At 37.2% G+C, this 22451-nt stretch overlaps 1 protein-coding gene and 1 pseudogene across 1 annotated transcript in view; both read right to left on the minus strand.

The window, feature by feature from the left end:
* The window catches only part of LOC146164343 (integrin alpha-1-like), a 63915-nt gene extending 45347 nt beyond the window's left edge, over positions 1 to 18568 (minus strand). Inside the window, exons 1-3 of the mRNA XM_083382225.1 lie at positions 18460 to 18568; positions 18210 to 18397; positions 14294 to 14472 (exon numbers count right to left, since the gene is read on the minus strand). Of these exons, the coding sequence (XP_083238351.1) occupies positions 14294 to 14472; positions 18210 to 18376 (346 nt within the window). The 5' untranslated portion in view covers positions 18377 to 18397; positions 18460 to 18568. The remainder of the gene's footprint in view (positions 1 to 14293; positions 14473 to 18209; positions 18398 to 18459) is intronic.
* Positions 3134 to 5546, minus strand: LOC146164344 (uncharacterized; annotated as a pseudogene).
* Positions 18569 to 22451: the final 3883 nt, after the last annotated feature.

Below are 22451 nucleotides of genomic sequence, written 5' to 3' on the forward strand. Positions count from 1 at the left end.
TTATTTCTGTTTAGTGTTTTTAGCGGCAATAATTTGTATTTTTGCCAGATTAAATTCAATAAGGTGGTTCCAATAATCATGACTTAGTTAGGAGATGAAAAAAATCGTCCAATTGGGGCACAGTTTAACATAAATGTTCACACATGGCACGTAAGTAAATAAATCACACAATTCTAGCTGCTTTTGCAACGCACTTATGAATCACAGCACATCATTTCTTGAATCCAGTGAACAGGACTAATCGTGCTTCCTCTGATTTAGGCTGGCTAGTATCAGACCTTTACCGACCTTGAATATTGTATACCCCAGCGGTTCCCAAAATTTCCTAAATAGTTTCCCTCGTGGTCCCTTTTTATTTTGATATTTGGAGGCCCTATAAATATTCAAGGGTGAGTTGACCCATGTTTCTTGTAGTACACTAGTGCAGTCACGATTCTTTCTCAATGTAACAACTTTCTAACTAACGCGAACGGTTCGCTGATTGCAGGTAGTAGCTACATCATAAAAGATGCTTTATGATGTCATAAAAGACATCATAAAACACACTATATTATCGAATAATAAAGCATAAATAAGACTAAGAATGGTGACGGAAATATGTTAAAAAAATAGACTAATATGTTTAACATTTGCTAAAGCCTAATGTTTAAAAACCACAAGACTAATTCTCATTGCGGACCCTCTGAAACTGCTGAACGGCCCCAGTAAAACCGCTGGTCTAACCATAAGAAGCTTTACTTCAAATTGCTCTTGACGTTCGTTTTAAACTGTTTTTTTTTTAAGTTTCACGTCTTTCATCACTAATTTGGGAACTTGATCATGTAACTAAAGTAAGCATTGTTTTAAGGTCGCCAAAATAGCGTATAATTTTCTTTTGTTTCCGTTGTCACAAAGCACCGCCTGTTCTCAATCGGAAGTTAGGATGATGAAACCCGGGGGCATAAGTATTCAAGTAGATCAGGGGCGGGAAACATACGGCCCGCGGGCCGGATCGGCCCGCAAGGGGATTTTGAGCGGCCCGCAGACAGCTTCCGGTTTTACATAATAATGTGGCCCGCGGCAATAGTCTGCCGCAATCCCCCACTACTTGCTTGCTACGTCAAATATTAGTGATTTTTAGTTATTCTTCGGTTCTTTGTCTTGAGTTAAAATTTTAGGAATCCAGCAATAAGATCGAAATAAGAACAACATTAACGTCGGAATAGCACACTATTCGGAATAAGACCGTAATAGGACTAATACCTAATCGTCGTAGTACAGTCTAAATCGGAATAAGCCATAAACCCGTCGAAATAGGACCTAAATGACCACAATTAGGCCTATAAAACATTTTAGCTAATCCAAACCCCATCCCTAAGAACATCGCTAAACCCCCTAATAATTTTAACCCTAATTACCCACCAATAACCCTAAAAAGGGCCAGAAAATCAGGTGCCAAATTAGCGGCTGCGTGTTTGGCTTTGTTATGTCGTTGGTGTTAATACAATGGTTTTATTGATTTCTCTGCTTTAGGTATCGGTCCTTTTTAGGTCTTATCGTATGCTCCAAAATTAGTTTTAGAACTTACAATCAATATTTCCCTTGGATTTTGCCAAGAAACGTAAAGTTGCAAATTTAACAAGGATTGGATGCCGAAGTACTTATTCACTCAAATTTACAAGAAAGCAGTATGTTTGCTGTGCAATGAAAGTGTTGCCGTATTTAAAGAGTACAACATTAGCCGCCATTATGCAACAAAACATGTAGGCTATGACAGTACAATTAATATATCGATTAGGAATCCGGCCCGCCGTACTTTTTTTTCCATACCAGGCCCGCCGATTGGAGAAGTTGTCCACCCCTGAAGTAGATGAACAAATGTGTTTTTATTAAACACCAATATTAACTTGTTATAATGATTTTATTGGTTTCATCTTGCGTTTGTTGTTAGTTTTGCTTTTATACTGTCCCGTGCTTTAGATTGAAATTACATATGATAAGTAACGACCTTGTCTGTCCACGAAACAAAGAATAAAGTTGTTTTTAGCACCTAGGTGACTGTTTCTAAGAAGTTTATAGGTCAAAATAAAGTCAAAATTTACAATAAAGTCAAAATTTGTCGAATTATGTCTTTTGACAAAGTTTTTGTGTTTCTGTAATTTGTTGTAAAAATCGTCGTGGAAGCATTGCAAATCAGGAACTGCGACACAATTAAACCATATTAACCCATAAAAGCAGGAAATATGTCACAATGCCCACTTGGATCAGCAGCAACGTTTATCTCAAATTGTCTATTGTTTATTCATTGTTACGTATTTAAATAGTTCTTATATAAGACTTCCTCTTCATAAACCGGGTTTTTTCGGAGATCACCAGTTCGGATTTTAGGAATAGCCTACTGACATTCTGTAATAAAAAAATACCTAAACAAACTTTTCTGTAATTATTTCTTTAAGTCGCGTGAAGGGGGTTACATTAGGCCTCTCTACATGAGCAAAATAAGTGAGCTAGCGCGCTTGTCTGACACACTTAAAATGACGCACGGCGACGTCGCCTCGCTTGACTGGTTTTTATCGTGCTAAAGCGCGCTAAGTCTAGCACGCTCGTAAAAGGTAGGTTAGTCGCTTAATAAGTGTGTTAGGAAAATTTCTATCTATTGGGTTGGCGTTTACTTTGCGATTTGTTGTTAAAATTATAATTCATTTCATTCTACTTATATACAGTTATCTATTAAATATATTTTCACCAATATTTTAATATATAGGCTATATATACATATTAGGCTATAATAGGTATATGGACATTGGACACATTATGTAATGGGTATTATTAATATTATTTGCAGAAAATAATTAACAGTTATCGTTTCCACACAATTTGACCATTTGAATTAGGTTTATTGAAAATAGTACTGCATAATAGAGTATCCTTGAAGATGTAATTACAAAAATAGACATATCGCTACAAATTAATGATGAATATCAACAAAATCTGATAATTGGTGCCTAGGAGTTCAAGATTAACATGGATTAAACTTCGCTGGGTTTCCACCATTTTGAAGTTGACGCGCATAATGTGCTTCATGTAGATCAATTCCTTTTCCCGCGCTTTTGTAGACATTCGCGCGCTTTCTAACACGGGTCAGCTAACACGCTCATGTAGAGAGGCTTACTACTTCTTCCCTGTTCAAATACATGGTGGAACCTTCATTCTGGAGTCTCTTTTTTCTGAAGGGGTTTTGAAGGGTGAGGAAATACTTTTTCATACTTTTAACCTTCTACAAGGTCATATCACATAAAAATAGCGCAAAATCACTTTAAATATTGCATATTTTCTCACTTAAACAACTGAAACACACATTTTTTTTTCTCAAACAGCCGAGTTGTCTTTCTTTGTCACTGTTGTCAAGCACAAATGCTTTCAAAAGGAAGTTTGGTGAAGTAAGACATGTTCCTTGAATTACAACCATTGGACTATCGATACGACGCAAAGCATGGCTGAGATGAGCTCGGCAGCAATGCAAGTTGCACTTACCAAACAGTTTTGTAGCAGTGGTTCTCAACCTGGGGGTCGCGACCCCCAAGGGGGTCGCAAAGGGCTGTCTGGGGGGTTCGCCATATACAATTTCATTAAGGAAATAATCATAAGAATTAGGCACTATGAACTAACAGTTTAGCAGTATAGAAGGAGCAAAAGAACCGCCGGTCTAACATTTGTTATTGTGCGGCTTTTGCTGCAGTGAACCTGTCGCGTTTATGACGTCACCATTACACTTTTCAATTGAGGAATCAAGCCTAGCTTCAGTCAAACGATGTCTAATAAAAATAAATGGACGCACCAGGATTGCCAGAAGGCCTAAAATTTGAATCAAAAACAATAAATTTTTCTATTTTAGCTGCTGTGTCCGACGGTAAGCTTTCTGTCCTAATTTGACCGAATTGATTTGAAACATTGTGGGATGAAGTGAAACCACGGGCTCACGAGGCCTACAAACTTTGTTTATACCAACTTTAACAACGTGAATTGAAAAATTGTTCGCGATTTTGATGCGTATTTCTGCAATAATTTTCTGCAGTACTAAAGCGTCAGGTGTAGTATAGGGCGCTTTTAGTTCCAAATTGAAATTTAGGCCAAGTAACAATAAAATTTGTGCTAGGTTTACAGTAGGTTACAGGCAAAGTATTTCTACTTTTCAGCGGTATCATAACATTTTAAATAGCCTTTTCCAAAACATCCACAGAATAGCCTACCGGTAATAAAATGTTGGTCTTGCCGTTTTGGCAAAGAGAAATAGAATTTACAGACAGATTGCACTGCTGTTAGCGACTAACCGTTTTGTAAATTTGTAAAGAATTTTGGCTGCTCACCAAGAACAGTTACCTCCATTGATTACCTTTAGTCTCGCACTAGGTTCATGCTAAATATTATTTGACCTAAAATGTCAATTTCTGGCAACCCTGGCTCAAACCGTAACTTTAGCTTGTTATGCATAGCAGATAGTAGCCAAATTTTGATACAATCCTAAACTAGATTTTCTCCCTTTTGAATTTGGCCAAATTTAAAATGTGTTTTTCGTTTACTCAGGTTTATATATCATACACTATAATTGGGGGGTCGCGTAAGTTATCGAAAACTTAAGGGGGGTCGCGAGAACAAAAAGGTTGAGAACCACTGGTTTATAGGCTGAATGTACGAAATGTACTGTTGAGAGTAGAGGTACAGTTAGTCCACCTCTATTTAAGTTTGTGGGAAACTCCGAATTAATCTGATGGTCGTCGTCATTTTCAGTTTCGATATGCAAGATATTAGCTCGATATCTGTGTTCCAAATATCCAGCATTATGTTTGACACTTTCATTAGATCGCACTAGGTCTTCAGTGTCAGCAATGGTGATGTCAAATTGATCATCATCAATCCAAATGTTAGAGGTGCAAGGAACATCATGAGACTCGCACGGAGTTGACTTATATTTTAAAAGTGCATGGAGGTTTTTTGGTTTTTGCAGCTGCCTTGATATCTACAATGTCAATATAGAAATTACCTCCACTGCGTTGTCTTGCTTGACCAAATGACTTTTCAAGGGCCTCATCAGCAAACACACCGGGTAGAACGTAGATGAAGTTGTGCTGAGTCAGTAGCAACTCTGCGGCCTCGATGTTGGCTCTTGTAGACAGTACAACTTGTTGTATTCTTGATCAGAGCAGTGAAGTAATAGGCAAAGAAATGAAAGCAACCACGGTTTAAGTAGCACAGAAAACAATTAGCATAGCAACACAATAGCATTGTAATCAATTAGCCATCAGCACAAGAATGCGAATAACGTAATAAGCCGCAGGGTGCGAAACGACTACAGTACATGGCTCAAAATGCGTAATACTTAACACAAATGCTTCTGCAGTTTGATTAGTAAGCTTCTGCGTCCGACCTCGACCACCTGACAATGCACAAGCGGATATAATGTCACAAGTTTCATTGGATTTCTTGAAACTAGTGCAGTTCTTGGTCCATGGTTAACGACACTCATCACGCATGTCAATACCGGAATATCGATCTTTCACATTCATCATGTTAAATTAATCAGTGATGAGTTTGACAAAAATAATGGTGCCCTCGTTAATGCCAAGTTTATCCTTTAGAGTTGAAAGGGCAGCAACTGTCTTGTCATTAAAGATCTGGCATACAAAAAGCACGCTTTGTCTCTACAAAGAATTTTGGTACACAGCTGTGTATGTGATTTTGGTAAGACGGATGCTGTTTTTCCGGTCTTCATTGTACAGTGCTTCCATGTCCTTCCATCGTGCAATATATGTGTTTCCATCTTTTGTGAAAGAAAGTTCCTTATCATGCACCGTTATCCAGTTATTTCTTACATTTTTAAAAGAATGAACGTAGTCAAAAACAAGGAAAGCATAAAAATTCATAGCGTCAATGAAGACTTTACCAGGGCCATAAACTGCCACATTTGTGTTGCAATTACCTCCTATACAAGAAATTATACTACCACAAGCATTGTTTGCCGCTTCTAGAGCTTCCAGTAGAATGTTGATCTAAATTAAGTTTTGCAACAGGGTAAATGCGTAATATCTAGGACCACCAAAATGGCAGACAACTTCAATTACCAAAGCATGTGTTGCAAGAACTTCGGTATCACCGAACCATTTTGCGCATAACCAACAACACGACCACCTGAGTAGGCTACCTAAGTGTTACTGTGAGCTTCACTTCATCAAAAAGAATGTTGACGAGACACTGCTGAGGTTGAAGCTTTTGGAAAAGTTGCTTTAAGTTTTCATCATGGAGACTACATGAGAGTAGTTTTTTAACAGTTCCACTCTCGGTAACACAATTGAACCGGACTTTCGTATCATTTCATATGCAGCTGGGGAAATGTTATGAAGTTTGGCAGCAAGAATATAAAGATTTTTGTCAAAACGTAGACCTTCTTGAGGAGTGAGCAGTAACTGTAACTGAGCATAAATAAACTGGAAACGAGGCGAATCAGAACAACTCGTGCTATTCAATTCCTCTACAGCACTTTTTAGATAGTCTGTATCTTTGAATTAATTACTCTGTTATGCATGACAGAATTTTATCTAACTGTGACCATTTACTGAGACGGCTATTCTTTTACAGACAACCAGCTTTGGAAAAATGTTTTAGGTATGTCCTTCTACTTTTCTCAGCACATTTAATCCAAATTACGATTGCACGCGTTGAAAATGAATAAATTGGATAACAGAACGTCCTTTTGCATCAGTTTTAGAAATGTAAATATCATCACTATCACAAAAAAAAGATCATCCTTTTAGAAATGCTGCTTGATGTCATTACAAAAGGAAGAAAAGTCAGCTATCTTATTCAGACCTTCGGTACGGAATCGTTCCTTTCAACTCTGGCCTCTGCTGAAATAGTTGTAGTTCTGGGTGCTGATGAGACCTGCTTTAAGCATGACTTTAAAACTCCAGGGAAAATGGACGGTGGTTGATCTTTTTCCACCTTTAACTGAAATCCATTCACAGTCAAAATGATTAGCACAAGCATATATCTGCTTAAGCTGTAGCAAACTAGAACGCTCATTTGGCATGACATTAATCCAGCGGCTTCGTTCTACTTCGTAAGTTGGAAATGATACCACTTTGGAATACGGTTCCTCCCTGTAATTGCCTCGACAACCATAGACATTACATATCTTAGGCATTGTGTGTTATTAACAGAGACCCCTTAAAAATATTTGTTCCGAATATGCAGTAGAACTAAATCTAGAGAATCTAGAGATCGAGGTAAATCGAGAACTACAAAGTATATAATATATTTATAGCCAAAATTAAGTGATAAGCTCGAATCCAAAGAACAGATAAAATTATAATATGTAATCATTTATTTATCTACTTTCATTCATAAAATGAGAAGAACACATGAGCAACCCAAGGTTCTAATTAGTATAGTTTAGGCATTGTAAAAGTCAGTTTAACCCTCCATGTGTCACGTAACCATTCGTTAACAGCATAATGCGAGTAGTCTGTCCATGTTATTGGCGGCGTTCATATGAGATAATAACATTAAATATTGGGACCACATCTATTTAAGGTGTCTATGATTGGGACCCAAGTTTCGTAACCCGAGAGTGCGAGATACTAGTCCTTCTATTTAAGGTGTCTATCGAATGTACCATGCGGAGAAAATCGAGGCAAAGTGCCCTTTCCATAAGGAATAAATAACACAAGCTACTTAAATCTATTTCCAAAAACACGACGCACTCTTTATAATCCATGCACACCTTGACTTGTCGACAAAATATTACGTTTGGGTTTGAAATCGACAAAATATTATGTTTGGGTAACTGGTATCAATTCAAGGAAGAACTGTGGCCTCTACAAATAAGCAATTTCGCTAGGTCAAAATAAAATCAACTTGGGAAAGTCGGTTAAAAAAAAGGATAAGAATTACTGAGCTAGTAGGGTAGCTAACTGTTACCAGCTACTGCAAAAAAAAGGCTAGCGTTTAAGCCAGTGGTCGGGTACTTTTTTACCCAAGGGAGCTATAAAAGCGGAATACTTTTAGTTGTATTTCGATGAGAGTCATATAACATGTTTAAACATATTCTAGTTTATGTTAAACAAAGTGGAGATTTGAAAAGGGTTGTTTGTTCTGTTCTTATTTGAAAGACAGGGCATACTAAGCGAAAAAGTGCTAAAGTTATATAACTTTAAATACAGAGTGTTATGATACTAACAAGACCTTTCTGAACAATAAAAGATCCGTCAAACAGACTAACAGCCAACAAGAGGCAAATAGGATTCGCGCGAAGCGCTGAAAAATTTGTTACTATAGTCTTGTTTAAAAAATGAAAACTACAGTTTGGAAAAGGGCCATGGCCACGTGCAGTTTAATTCACATAATGCTAGAATAATATCTTTGATTTATCGACAGGCAAAGTTCCCTCATTAAAAGAATCATATAGCGTCACCATGGCTCGCGAGACAGAGGTTACCGACCGCTGGTTTAAGCTAAGGCGATTTTAATCGTGGAGGAATTAGAATTTGCTTTACGGTTAAAATGACCTTTGGCGGTAATTTAAGGTAATAATCTTTTTATCTCATAGGCCTACTGTGGTTATTCTAATAAACTGAAGATTAACAGGCTAGTGAAAGGTGATCTTGTCCTAGACTGTATTCTAATAGTTACGTAAGCGGAGATACAAACAATTAAAAATCAAAAACGTTTAAAATGACCGAACCTGTAATTCTAGTTTTAACCGTTTAAAGCAGGGGTTCTCAACGAGAATGAACATCAAGGGGTACAAAGATCCTTGGACCACAGAGCAGCTTTTCGAACAGATTTAACAGTACGGTACATTTGTATTTTGGAATTGTTAATTACATTATGCCATTACGGTATTTGCATTGAAAAAAAAATCAATTATCTACAAACATTTGTTGTTATTTAGTAAGAAACCTCATTGTCTTATAACAATGCGTCCGTCTTCAAGAGATTGAGAAATTAATATGAATTTACTTGCAGTCAGCAATCAACAACCAATCACAAAGTTCGGAACAAAATGCACGTATAAAGGCATTCAATATACTGTTGCTGTAAATCTGCCACAAACTGTTCACTCTTATTCACCTCTGGAACTAGAGTGTAAAATACAGTATTTGGGGGCACAGAAATCGGTTGTGCCTCCGGAGGTTATGACCGAACAATTTACGAAACAAATATAGACATGGGTCAAGAATACAAAAAAAATCTCAATTATGATATCTTAATTTTCCTTGAGTAAAATCGACCATCGTTTGAGCGAAATTTATCAATGAAGTCGCAACAAATATCCCACTAAGAAGTGACAAACAAAATAATTGACGTTTAATTTATTTTTGCGATTTGTGTAGGTTAACGTTTAATATAGGTACAAAAGCAATGCAATTTAGCAATATATATCTGAAAAATTCCATAATAATTTTTTGGGGGTACGAAGAATGCTCTGACCTGACAAAGGGGTACGAGCAGCAAAAAAGGTTGGGAACCCCTGATTTAAAGGAAGTTCTATTAAAGGCGCCGTGTACACCATCGCATATGTTGGGTTGTAAAAAATCGTGTTTTCTTGAATGGCAATGAACTATTGATTTTACACCTAGCAATCTAAAACCCCCTTTATGCAATGCGTAATTGTGACACAATAAGCAACTTGAATGTGCTATACCAGGGGTAGCCAACTAATCAGATACAAAATGCCACATTTGTTACCTGATTACCACTAAGAGCGACACCTTACACACATGGAACGAAATGAATGGCCTATCACTCCATTTCTTACTCACTCCCACAAAGCGATCGCGCGAAGGGTTAAAAAATTGCGCGACGCATTGAATGAAAAAATACACATTTCTCGATATAATAATGTCGTATATCAATATTATTTGGGTATACTTTTTGCGTTTGTCTTGTTTCAAAAGTGTTACTAAAAATACAATGGATTTAGGCAAACAGTCTGAGTCGAAATCGACAATAATCCATAACTTAACGATGAAAAACATTCAAAAAATTCATAAGTGCAACATAAACGTAAGAGCCGCATATAACTGGGTGAAGAGCCGCATGCGGCTCGCGAGCCGCGTGTTGGCCACCCCTTTGCTATACCTATAGATCAGTGGTTCTTAACCAGGGTTCGATCGAACCCTTAGGGTTCGACGCAGCTTTTTCAAGGGTTCGGCGAGAACGTCCTCTGAAACATATATGCTGTTATTTCAAGCTAAATTCTAATCTGTTTTATGTGCCAAGGTGTCATGTAACGTTGTCAATTGAAAATTCGGCCAATTTAATCTAAACAAATGCAAGTTTATAATTTGAAAAAAATAGTATAGGGGTTCGACAGGTTACCAAAGGTTAAGAACCACTGCTATAGATGCTGACTAACATAAACACATTGCTATACTAACATTTAGTATGATGTTTCTCAACCTTTTATCGCGGCGACCTTAAAACTAAAGTTTAAGTTCAACAACGAATCTTTGGCGACCAATTCTCCTACTGAACTTTTTGGTAAGCAAACAAACATAATAATTTAGTGCGAATTTAGGTAAAATGAGCAATGTCTTTGTATTGTTTTCGCAAAATTCCAAAAATTTTGGAGAAATCCTTTTCAGAACCAATCCTAATAAATCTAACCATATAAAAAAAAACTGAAATCAGCCACCCAATCAAATCAAACGACGACACAATTTTCGGTCGCGACCCACAGGTTGAGAAAACTGGTTTAGCTAGATAAAACCACTGGGTTTAAAACAACGCATAATTTGCAGGTCTTACAGTTCACATTTAAGCGCATCTTTAACCTAACTGTGTGATGTTCATATTTAGCTGAAACCACTGCTTGTATAATGCTGATTGATTATTATTATACAGTTCTGCACCGCGTTTTTCTTGAAATAGGTTGAATTTAATGTTATATTTAAAACGGAAAATTTTTATCCTGGTTTCGCAAAGATGGCATTCAAATATTAGTTCCAATCTATGAGTGATAGTCGGTATTTTCTGCACTACACAAAATAAATAAACTGAACTAAATTGGATACAACACCTTACCATTGCACCATCGATATCATTTAACCTGAATTTAGGTAAAATGGTAACTGCTAAACATGTACATTGTGCAATGTGCATCCTTCAAAATAATATGTCAGCTTTTTTAAAATAAGTTAATTCTAACTTGGTCTTACTTGTGTGGTTAGCATAACCATACGTAAACCGCGAATCGTCTAAACCAGTGTTTTTCAACCGTGACCCTCGACCCCCTTGGGGGGTGGGCACGGAGCGGTCATTGGGGGGCAACGGCATAACTCTGTAGCTAGGTATTGAAAAAAACAAAGTGTCACTATGTTAAAAATGCTAGGTAGCTTAAATTTTTGATTTTTTTATGACTGTAAAACTTTCTTGTACGTTTTGTAAAACATTTTTCTGCACGTTTTTTGACTCGTCAGTAGGGATCTTCAAAGTATAATATTGGATCATTTTTACGTGTTTTATCAGAGAAAGTTACGTCTAATCGCACGTACGCATTTGGCAAGTTTGGATAAAGGCCTGTCCGTGTGGCGCTGTGCTGCTTTATATGTAGGGGAGGTGCGGGACCCATGGAACGGATTTGTTTTTTCGATAATATTTTTCGAATTACAATTCAAAAACACTCGCGGTTATTTTCTTTGGAAATATTACAGCTATGGGTACTTACATGAAAAAAAAATTAAAATCCTAGATATCCTTCTAAGTTTTTTTTTTAATATAAAAAACGTGACTTTTTGTTCCATCGGTCCCACCCCACAGGCTCACAGAACCTATGGAACACCCCATGGGACCTATGGAACAGAGAAAGACTGCATTTAAAAACACTGTGCTAAGTATTCCTGAAGTGCATAACTATTCAGATAATGGTGTAGAAACAATAGCACAAGAAAATGTATTTTCAGAAATAAAATAAAAACACATGGCAACAAGCATGAAATGCTAAAATGATTTTTTTTATTTCTGTTATAATTTGCAACCCAGGTTTATGATGTCAATTGTTTTTCTTTTTAGGAGAACATATCTGCAAATATAATAATAGTCTAATGTGCGATTTCGTCGAGTCCCGAGTCCGACTCTGACTCTAGAGCCAGTATTTCACCAATTTACGTAACTAAATACGGTGGATATGCAGCACTCCACTCACAGGGATGTCATATAACCCCTCACAAATAAATGGTTCGAAAATATCCACCATATGCTATTTCTCTATTACAAACTGCAATCGACAATATCAGTTTTTGGTACTGCGCATGCGCACGTCAGACTCGGAACTCTGGTAGTTTTACGTGACCTCTTACTCGAGTCCGACTCCTTCGAGTACCGAGTCCGACTGCGCAGCTCTGGCCATCAGTGAACAACCCCTTATTAGATGTTCATGTCTTAAAAGTTGGCATACTAATATCCTTAAAATTTAGGAATATGATCACAAAATGATCGAGAGACCAATGGAACAGATTGTTCTAAAGGTCCTCTAATCGCCATTTTTAATAAAAAAAACTCATGGCTAGCCAGTACTCTGAACCAAACTAATCAAACTAACTTTCAACATGTACCTAGATTTCCTCTCTCTCCACAAAAAAGTATTCACTGCCTTACGATTACCTAAAGACTATCAAAACACCTTACTAATATCAAGCTAAAGAGTACATTTTTCGCCTAGAAAAGTGAAAAATTGAAATAAATCAACCATTTCCAAAAGCACGCTGTAAAACAAAAAAGTTCTGTATACAAAATCTCATTCCACAATCAAAATTTTATTTAGTTCCGCCAACAGGGGGCGCAATATGCCAGTGTTTCATTGATCCCCATGTCTGCGCAAGTATTCTTCACTTTTATAGCATGTTATGCATAAGCAATAAAATAAGAAAAAAATATGACGTCGCGTTATTACATAACTTGTGACGTCCTATGTTAAATTTTTTAAGCTTTATGCCCCTTAAACTAAATCCTGGATCCGCTCTTCCAACATTGGACCGCCATGTGAAAGTAATTACTTATAGCGTCACGGTTATAATCAAAGTGAAGTCATTTTTTCCAGATTTTGAGATTTTTTGCTTAAGTCACTCTTTGTTACCATCCCCATCCAAAGGAAAACGTCATTTTTTGCACATGCGCATGTGAACCTAAAAATAACCTAGGCACTTTTTCTATGGATGGGTATGGTAACAAGGAGTGACTTTAGCGAAAAATCTAAAAATCTGGAAAAATGTCTTCACTTTGGTTATGAGCATGACGATAGTTGGAAAATGCTGCTCTGGACTGGACCGTTCCAAAACAAGTTAACGGAGTTTTAGAACAACTGATATAAACAGACCGAAAAATAAATCAATTAACTTAAAACCTGGATTTTTAATCATATTATAACGTTCTTCCCTGAAAAAGGGTTTCAACACCAAATTCCCTGACCCGATTATGAGCGAGTTAATCTTGTGGGGCTAATGCCCTACATATCCTTTTATTCGAATGTTTTGCCAATTTAAGTCAAATCGCGCTATTACTAGATTTTCGCGCGATTGGTCATATTTTTAGATGTGTTTTGCGCACTAGTTCGCTTTAGATTCATTAGTACAGGTGTTTGATTAGTTTTAGTATGTCGTCACGTGATGACGTAACTTTGCGACGTCATTCCTACAAATGTTATAGCCTCCGAAACAAAAATTTTGAATTAACTCCTGCCAGTTGCCTCAAAGATTTGTTATGTGGAAAAAATTCTTACGCGAAACACATTCGCATACACGCCAAAATAAAAATTACCAACTGTTGTATCTGGACATACCTAACGAAGCACTTAGTGACGTTTGTTCCCTTTTTTACCGAACTGGTCGATCATTAATCTACTTTTTTTTTTCAGTCGCAAAAAAACAATTCTAATATATTTTTGTCGACCGTTACGTAATAAAAACGTTTAAAAATATTTCTTTATGACTAAATACACACAAAGTGTTGAAGCTTAGTGCTTCTTCCCTTTTACCACGCTGCCCACTTTTACCAACTTTGTTTTTTAACTTGCGCTCCTCAACTAAAAGTTTAAACCTGCTGCCAAATGGTTTTGGATCCCATAAAGATCCGCCCTATTATTGACTCGCAACATATTTGCGAGGCTTCAAATTGTTAAAACGCTGCCTCTTTTGCACTTAGCCTACACTTTTTACCAACTTTAAAAGTCCAGTTTTGTATGTTCTTAAACTTCCGTATAAACCTCCTCAACGAAACAATAAAACGTGGTCTTCATTTAAAAACAGCATCGAAATCTTACCTGCGTTTCCTAATTGGCCTTTTTCTTCCAAATTAAGTTTTGAGCAATTTGCAAGATCCGTATTTCTCAAATCGAAGTTGCTGTTGGCGAAGTCACACTTATATATCGCACCTTGCCTGGCAGGCGATTTTACTTTAAAGGAATCAACTTCTGCAAATCTTGGAGTACCAACGTAGAGACTACGAAAAAAGAAGGAAATGGTTCGTTATTTAAAAAATAGGCTTACAATAACCTTTGCACAACCAATTCCTACATTTATGAAGCATCTATTTAATAAATGCTTTGCGATATTCCAATTCCACCATCCATAAAAGCCCTTTTGTACTATCTAGTATTCTAGTCTGTTGTGTAACCTATTTTCTGTGTTTGCTGCTGTATGCCCCGCGCAAACAAATTTTGAAGTATTACAAAAAGTTTAAGAACCTACCTTACATTAACTATTCAAGGTAAATTCAGAGGCAAGGTAGCTGCGACCTGAAGTCGATATACAGCAAGGTTTTCTGTATCATAGGAGTTAACTCAAAACTAATTCTGCGTTTCTAATTTTTTCGGTTTTGTTCGTTTTGTTTGAAAAAATTAAGGCTGAAAATCCATGAAGTTCAGAATAATTTATATTGTTTAGTTTACGCTAAGCTCCTTTTTAAAACTTTGTATCAATAAGCATGAGGCTAAATACATATTAGCCTCAGTAGATTATATTCGCTTTTGGCCTCCACAATCGTGTTAGGACAGTGGTTCCAAAAATCTGTGGGCCCAAGTGTGGTTGGAGTTTAACAGTCTAGTCCAGGGGCGTGCAACCTGCGGCCCGCGGAACCAAAATATGTGGCCCGCGGCGTGCTTTGGTTTGTGGCCCGCAACACAAAACACTCGTTAACTGTTAAAATATTGAAACTTCCTGAATGTTCCTAAGTCTAGGTCGCCTTATAGTATATAAATGTTTAGTTTGTTAGAATACTCACAGTATGAGGTAGTAAGCGATTTACTTTAAATTACCACCAACGGTCATTTTGACCAAACATCTAATTCATCCACGAGTAAAATCGCCTTCAACAATATCTTTTTGTTGTGCTACTGTTTCAAAACAACCATGGATCAATCGCTACAGTAGCTGTTAACAGTTATTTACTAGTTTGTTTATAATTTTGAGTCAAAAATTCGATGGTTGACGGAAGCAGAAAGAGAACGTAATTCCAAAGTAATATGACCTGTTAACAAAATAAAACTACAAAACTGTGTGTTTTGGACGCTGGACGTGGGTTGCACTGAGCGGTGAGCGCTGCAATTTTTTTTATTCTTGAAATGCTTTTGAATAGCTATGTAGCAAAAGCATAATAAAAAATGACTGTTTTTGATCTTTTTCTCTTATTTGAAATTTAACTACTTTTTAGTCAATTTAGGTTTTTCACCGCAAACATCTCAATCTAAATAGATTTTCATAAAACATGTTATTGTTCGGTTTAACGTACGTGTGTGAACAATTTTTTTTCCGAACTGGGGTTCTCATGAAATCCCCTCATCGCCCAGAACAAACAAATGTACACTTGGAGAATGTACTTCGAGTTGCCAAAACTTAATTTAAGTGAACCTAAATAGGGTGGTTTGGAGAGCAAGCCAGCTTCAAAGCTCTCAATAAAGAGATTTTTTAACTTTTCGGTTGATTCGCAATAAACTAAAAACAAAACTGTTTTCGTTTCGTGGTAGTCACTAACATGTAGTCGATGAGATATGCAAGTGGCCCGTGGTCTAATCCGAATACAAATATTTGGCCCGGCAGTCAGAGGCGCCCGCAGAAAATTTTCCAGGGGAGTCTGCATTTTCAACTTAGGGAATTCCCCTATTTTCGTGCTGACGCTAATAAATAATGACGTCATAAAATAGTGACCGTATGACATTATAAAATGGTGATTGACAGACGAAAAAAAACTAATCAGAAACAGCCAATTAATGTCCATGCAAAAGCGAACACGTGCGTCGTGCGTCGTAACACCCCTGTCAGGCGACAAATGCAAACAACTTATTGTGCAATCGTTAATTTCTGGCGAAAAAATAAACCAAGACCGTGAAATATGTGTGATTAATTGTGCTAGAATAATAATTCGACTATCAGCAGCGTAGTTTCCAAAAGTTCTATAAACGGGACTAGCGCTAAATTACAAGCAAGCCTTTCGCCACCTGCTGTACTGAAAGAAAATCGTTTTGCCGTGTGTTATTATGCCACGATTAGTGCAACATCTGCTCCGAGCTGTGTGCCAAGTCAGTTAAATTACAAGCTGCGGTTGAGGAAAAAATAAGTTGTGTCAATTGCACACATAACAAGTGGTCTTAGACTTAGAATATGCTTAAAGTGCATAATTTTGCGTTAACTATCTATGTATAAAAATGGAGACTTTGAAACGCGCACAGTCACCAATATACCTCCTTTTAAGAATCTGCTTTAGTTTAACAAATGCCGATGTTACACCAACATCGGATATTAGCGCAGAGATCGAACAGCGAGGAACATTAACTGCGCCAAACTCGATGTTTTCAGCGAGAAAAAAGAGAGAAGTCTTAGGGTTGTCACTTGTCGAATACACACCTGCTAATCAGTTAACCTAAACGAATAACGAAAGAGAAAAACAATCCGGCGTTTACAATCGACCAAACAAAAGACGATAAACGGCGTTTTGCGCTTGATTTTATTTTCGCGTTAGATGAAGACGCATGACCCAACACTACTTATAAAGCACGCCGCTTAGAATAGTTTTTTATACCGTGACAAAAACGAACGAAAACGATAATACCACTTACAAAACGGGGGGTAAGAACCTCCCAACTCCATGGATGCGCCACTGGGGGCAATGGATAAAAATGTATAATATTCCTGACCTTCATTAGTAATACATATTACACTTACCAATAATACTAATAATCGCATTTTTAAATTCCAGGGGGGGGGGGAGGGGCAAGTGCCTCCCATTGCCCCCTCGTGGGGGCGCCCATGTCGGCAGTATAAAAGGTTGCACACCCCTGGTCTAGTCTAGTCGAAAACTTACTGAAGCTTCTTTTTTGTTTGTCAAATAATACCAAGGCATAAAAATACTTTTAGTTTGAAAGAATTGTTGTTTATTAATGTGCACTAGCCATCGCTAAAGGTGAAAATTTAGGACAAAGCTGAAAAAGATTTCTTAATAATATACCGAATTAAAGAGAAGAAATTCATTAATGCCTCGATGAGTCGGTTTGTAGTCTCTAGAGTCTAGACTCAAGGTTTTATTCGCTACGGCAGTTCAAGTGCAGACAGAGGATTTTGCTATGATATATCTAATTTGGACGATGCGCTAAATGCCGTACACAAAATGGTTTACGGCACACAAGTGGACAAGAAATGTTTTATATCAATAAATTGGGTCACAGATTAAAAAAAAATTGGAAACTGTGTTAGGATATCACGATGAAAAAATACAAATGTAAAAGTTTTGCTTTTTTTCTGGCTTCCTACGGCATATCAAAATACACCTTTTCAACATAATGCTAAAAATACGACAATACAAATGAGTTTATGATATGCTACCACTAAATCGCCAAATTTGGTTGTACAACTTACGTGAAACGTGATTTATATGTTATGAAAGATTGTTTTCTTACGTCCAAACAATGAAAGGTATAAAGAATCGGACTTCCATAAATTATATACCGAGCTACGAAATCAGGCATTGGCAAACTATACGGCCTGTGGGTCAGGCTCGACCAGTTTTTTTAAATTCTGCTCGCGAACCATCCAACAAAACGTTTTAGATATTGATTTGCTTCACTGTTTTATATTTTTGCTTTCATCTTGAAAATTTGTTCACTCCCGTCCTAAAATGCTTATTTTATCATTTACCAAAAAGTATTAAAATAGTTAATATACTCACAATTTATTGATAACACTTACGTCAACTTATCAGCAGATTTATGGGGTACCACTGCATATCCGAAATAGGAACCTGCCACTGGTCCACGAATGTATGAAACATGACTTGTAGCCATTTGGTAAGAACAAATGAAACATACATGAGAATGCAAAACGCACAAATATACCAAAACGTGCCAATTGTGCATTGTATCCAGTTCAAAATCAATCTTAAACGGAATGTATAAATTATTGGTTTGCTCAATGATAATTTCTCAGTCTTACTTCTTACCTGTGAGTCATAGGCTACTAAATGTTCGTTTTCTATTTGGCTAATGGAAACCTATGCCGATATTTACCAGTCGTACATATGCTACTGAATATAGAAAACTAAATCTACCCTTTCCTTTGGGTTGAAATGCAATTTTATAACTCAACAAACTCATATGTGCATTGCATTATTTCTTAAGAGTTTGTCAAAATAGCTTTAGGGCTGTAACAATGAGATAAACGATTACTATATAATCTCTACACGATGCAGGCATAGCACCCACTAGCAAGTCAGAATTGAGTGAAATGACAGGAAGGAAAGGGTAGATGACTCCCACTGCTGGAATTGCGCTACTACGTCCACGCTAGCAAGGCGAGCAACATTCATCGATATGCAATACAATTTGCCGTAGTATAGTAACAGACAGACTATAGCAAAGAACAGTCAAATAAAAACTATAATTCTTCTAACTTATAAATCCCATAAAGTAAAATAACTAACTGTTATTATCATTTTCTCTACAATGAATTCTTAAGCCGTGAGCAATGGCTTGGTTGATATTTTTATCGCCATAGACGTTCTTTAGGTTTGGTTATAGTTTTCGCAACACCATTTAACAAGAAATGGAAATTGCAATGGCGCTGATCGATCGCCGAGGCGCACATTTAGACAAAAATTATGTCTAAACTTCATTCATTCTGACAGCAAATATTCATTCTAACAGCAAATGGTTTAAAACATATGTTGTGACCCAAAATATTCTTGTTGTCACAAAAAATATTTTGACATGTAAATACCAAAATACTTTGGTTAACCCGTATTAGGCTACGTATAATAAGGCCCAACGGTGGTACGGTACCGTACTTGACCAATGGTTTTCATACTTTATCATCTGGCGGACCATGTATTTGCTTGGTAAATATAATCTACACTTTTTATACCAACGAAAATTAATAATTAATGTGCAAATAGATTCTCTTACCATTCAATTTACTAATCATACAACTATACTTAATGAACACAAGCTATCAGATCATATTCAACATAAAGAATGTACATTGGCTATCATATTTGTTTGTGTGTGAATTTAAAAGATGTTACGCAGACATCAGTTTGGAACCACTATACTGGACCAAATCGAGCAGGCCACTCGTTGGAACAATTAAGGCTGTTTGATGCGGATTATGTTTGTAAGTTGCAGAGGTCAATAAACAGTTACCCATAGTAACAAAATACCCTTATATATTACGCCATCGTGGAAGCTACAATAATTGACTGGCATCATGTTCAAAACGTATCCAAGTGCTAATTGTTCTCGGGTAGGTTTAATCAAGAGGCGCTATAACCTGAAGTGTCTTTGACACATAAAAAATCCGTGACCCGATTAAAGTAATAACCACTTGTGAGCGACAACATCAAAAGATATTGGTCACCCTAACTTTGTTTCATGTTAAACAGAGAAGAAAAGCCTGCGCGGTAAAATGTTGCATCAAGTGTAGTAAAGCTTTTAAACAAGTGAAGAAACACCTCAATATTTTCAGGGCATATGTTGACCGACAGCGCAACTGTGGCCAGGTTTAACGAAATGTAAAAAATCATAAGTTTAGGCCCTAAGAATATTCTTACATTATGTTGTATCGTCGACCTGTATGATCGCTAGCTCTGATCACGTTATGTCGGAAATTATGTATACCGGTATAGTTAAACTCTGTGAGATTTGCATGATGCCTTCGGAAAGGTTTACCGAAATCAGTCGGCCTAATCAGGATTTTTGTGGAAGTAATGCCAGGCTAGAAAAACTACAAGCCAGCCGTTGGAGTTCGAAATCAAAACCTTCGGCCATGCCGGGACCGTCGCTCTATCAACGGAGCTACGCAGCGTTATTGGGAGCTGGTCAACTACATCCTTTATTAGGCCTACCATCTTGTCCCAACTCTAGCCGTGACCGTAACCTTATCTCTAACCTGACATTCTTTACCTTGTTTTGGATATTCTGTTACATGACACAGCTACACTAAGGCATTTTTTAAACTTCTCAGTCTTATTTTTATTTAAAGTACCGGTAGGCTATGATTGAGCTCGTTTGCGAAGTCATCTTAGAATAACGGCATTTTTGCGCATTGCGCAAATCTGAAACGCGTTATGGCCGTTGTAAAGGTAAATAACACCTAGCCAACTTTCCTAAAAGTTACTTGTTTCACAGGGTAACTTTGTGAAGTCGTGTTTCAAATTCATTCTGTTGTAGGCTACAATGAAAGACACACACAGATATGTATTCAACAACTGTGATTCTGAAGCTGCATTTTGACCAACAATTAGTGCTAACGCAATTAGCACACCGAAAGCCATCGAAGACTCACCGAATCTGCTGATTAGCTAGAAAAAGAACTATACCCTGTAGTGAGGTTCGAACTCACGACCTCCGGCCATATCGGGACCGTCGCTCCACCAACTGCAACAGGGGACGTGGCGTTATTTTGCACAATGTGCGCAAAAATGTGCAATAAATGTTCGCATCCCCGTCTCGGAGTGGGGACTCGGGTAGTTTTACGTGGTATTAATCAGAGTCCCGGTTCTAAACTGAGAAAACTTTCACGTCTTGCGAAGAAAATTATTCCTTTTTCTTGAAGTTTACAACTTAAACAAAATAAACTCGCTGTATGGTTTTCTTCCAGTTAATTCGTTTAATACAGGGGCGGGCAACCTATTTAACACAAGGGCCAGTTAGGAAATATAATGCATACAAGAGGGCCGCACATCAAATGAACATTAATTGATATTTTCAGCTTTTACTAGAAAAACACAAGTACAAGCGAATATGAAATATCATAGCAGACACATGTGTATGTTCAAATAGAAGTTAGTGAGAAGGCTGATGTTGGATATTTTGAACCAACTTGTCAATGTTCGGTTCCAGGCCAGATGTGCATAGACGCAAACTATTTAACAGCAATAATTCAAAACCAGCTGTTAAACATAACATCTCAGTCAATATGCCCGGCAAAAGTCGTAACAGACAAGTGTAATTGTTGCAAAACAATTCTTTATCATACCAACGTGATGCAAGTAAAACTTTATGAATAAAGATTGTTTTGTAATAGATGCTTCCCATTCGAGTTCAACAACTGCATTAGTGTAGCGGTGTAGCCAATGGGTTACATTGCACTTTTAAACAGGAAACTGAAAGAGCAAAAGTTCCAACATTGGTGCACGCTCATAGCCTTATTTAGGGAAAAATAGCTGGGAGAAGGTGAAGGGCCGCACAAAAAATAGCAAAGGGACGTACGTTGCCCGCCCCTGGTTTAATAGCTTACGTTTCACAATAACTTCGTAACAAAACGTTTTGACGTAATATATCACGGACTTTTTAGACGTAGCTATAAGTCATCTCGGAAATCTTTCACGCCCTTAACAAATTTAGGATCTGGTCCTGCTTTACAATCTGGATGCTGTAACTTATGAGTAACATTTATTCATCTTAAAGTTCTATCGGACACCGCAAGCTTTTTACATAATCTTGTTTTGGGTTTCTTTTTTAAGTAATTTGTTGGTCGGAACTTTAAACAAGTTTTGTTTTTTAGACGAGCTGTGTTATTGGCATCCATTCCAGATCCGCGATCAAACTCCAGAGTTTACAAGTTTTGTGTAGCAATATTGAGTTGGTCTTAGCACACGGCCCTCTTTCTTAGTAAGCTGTGATACCTTTGACCGTTTCTCCATTTTGTGCAATATATTTGCGGGAAAATATAACATGCCCGGATTTGTTCGCTGCAATAAACAGATTAGGCCTACATTATATTAAACGCGGTTTCTGTGGCCGCAGCCTACCTACATCTTACACTCGGAAGTACCGAAGCTTCCGGAAAAATAACATATTTTTGTAAAAGGTTAGTTACAGCGGCAAATCAACAATACAGCTTGATACCAAAAATATTTCAAAAACGGACTACAAGCGTACAATGTAGAATGCTACAAGCGTACAATGTAGAATGCTACAAGCGTACAATGTACAA

Source organism: Ascidiella aspersa, chromosome 2 (genome assembly GCF_963924565.1).
Source record: "Ascidiella aspersa chromosome 2, kaAscAspe10.2, whole genome shotgun sequence".
NCBI lineage: Eukaryota > Metazoa > Chordata > Ascidiacea > Phlebobranchia > Ascidiidae > Ascidiella > Ascidiella aspersa.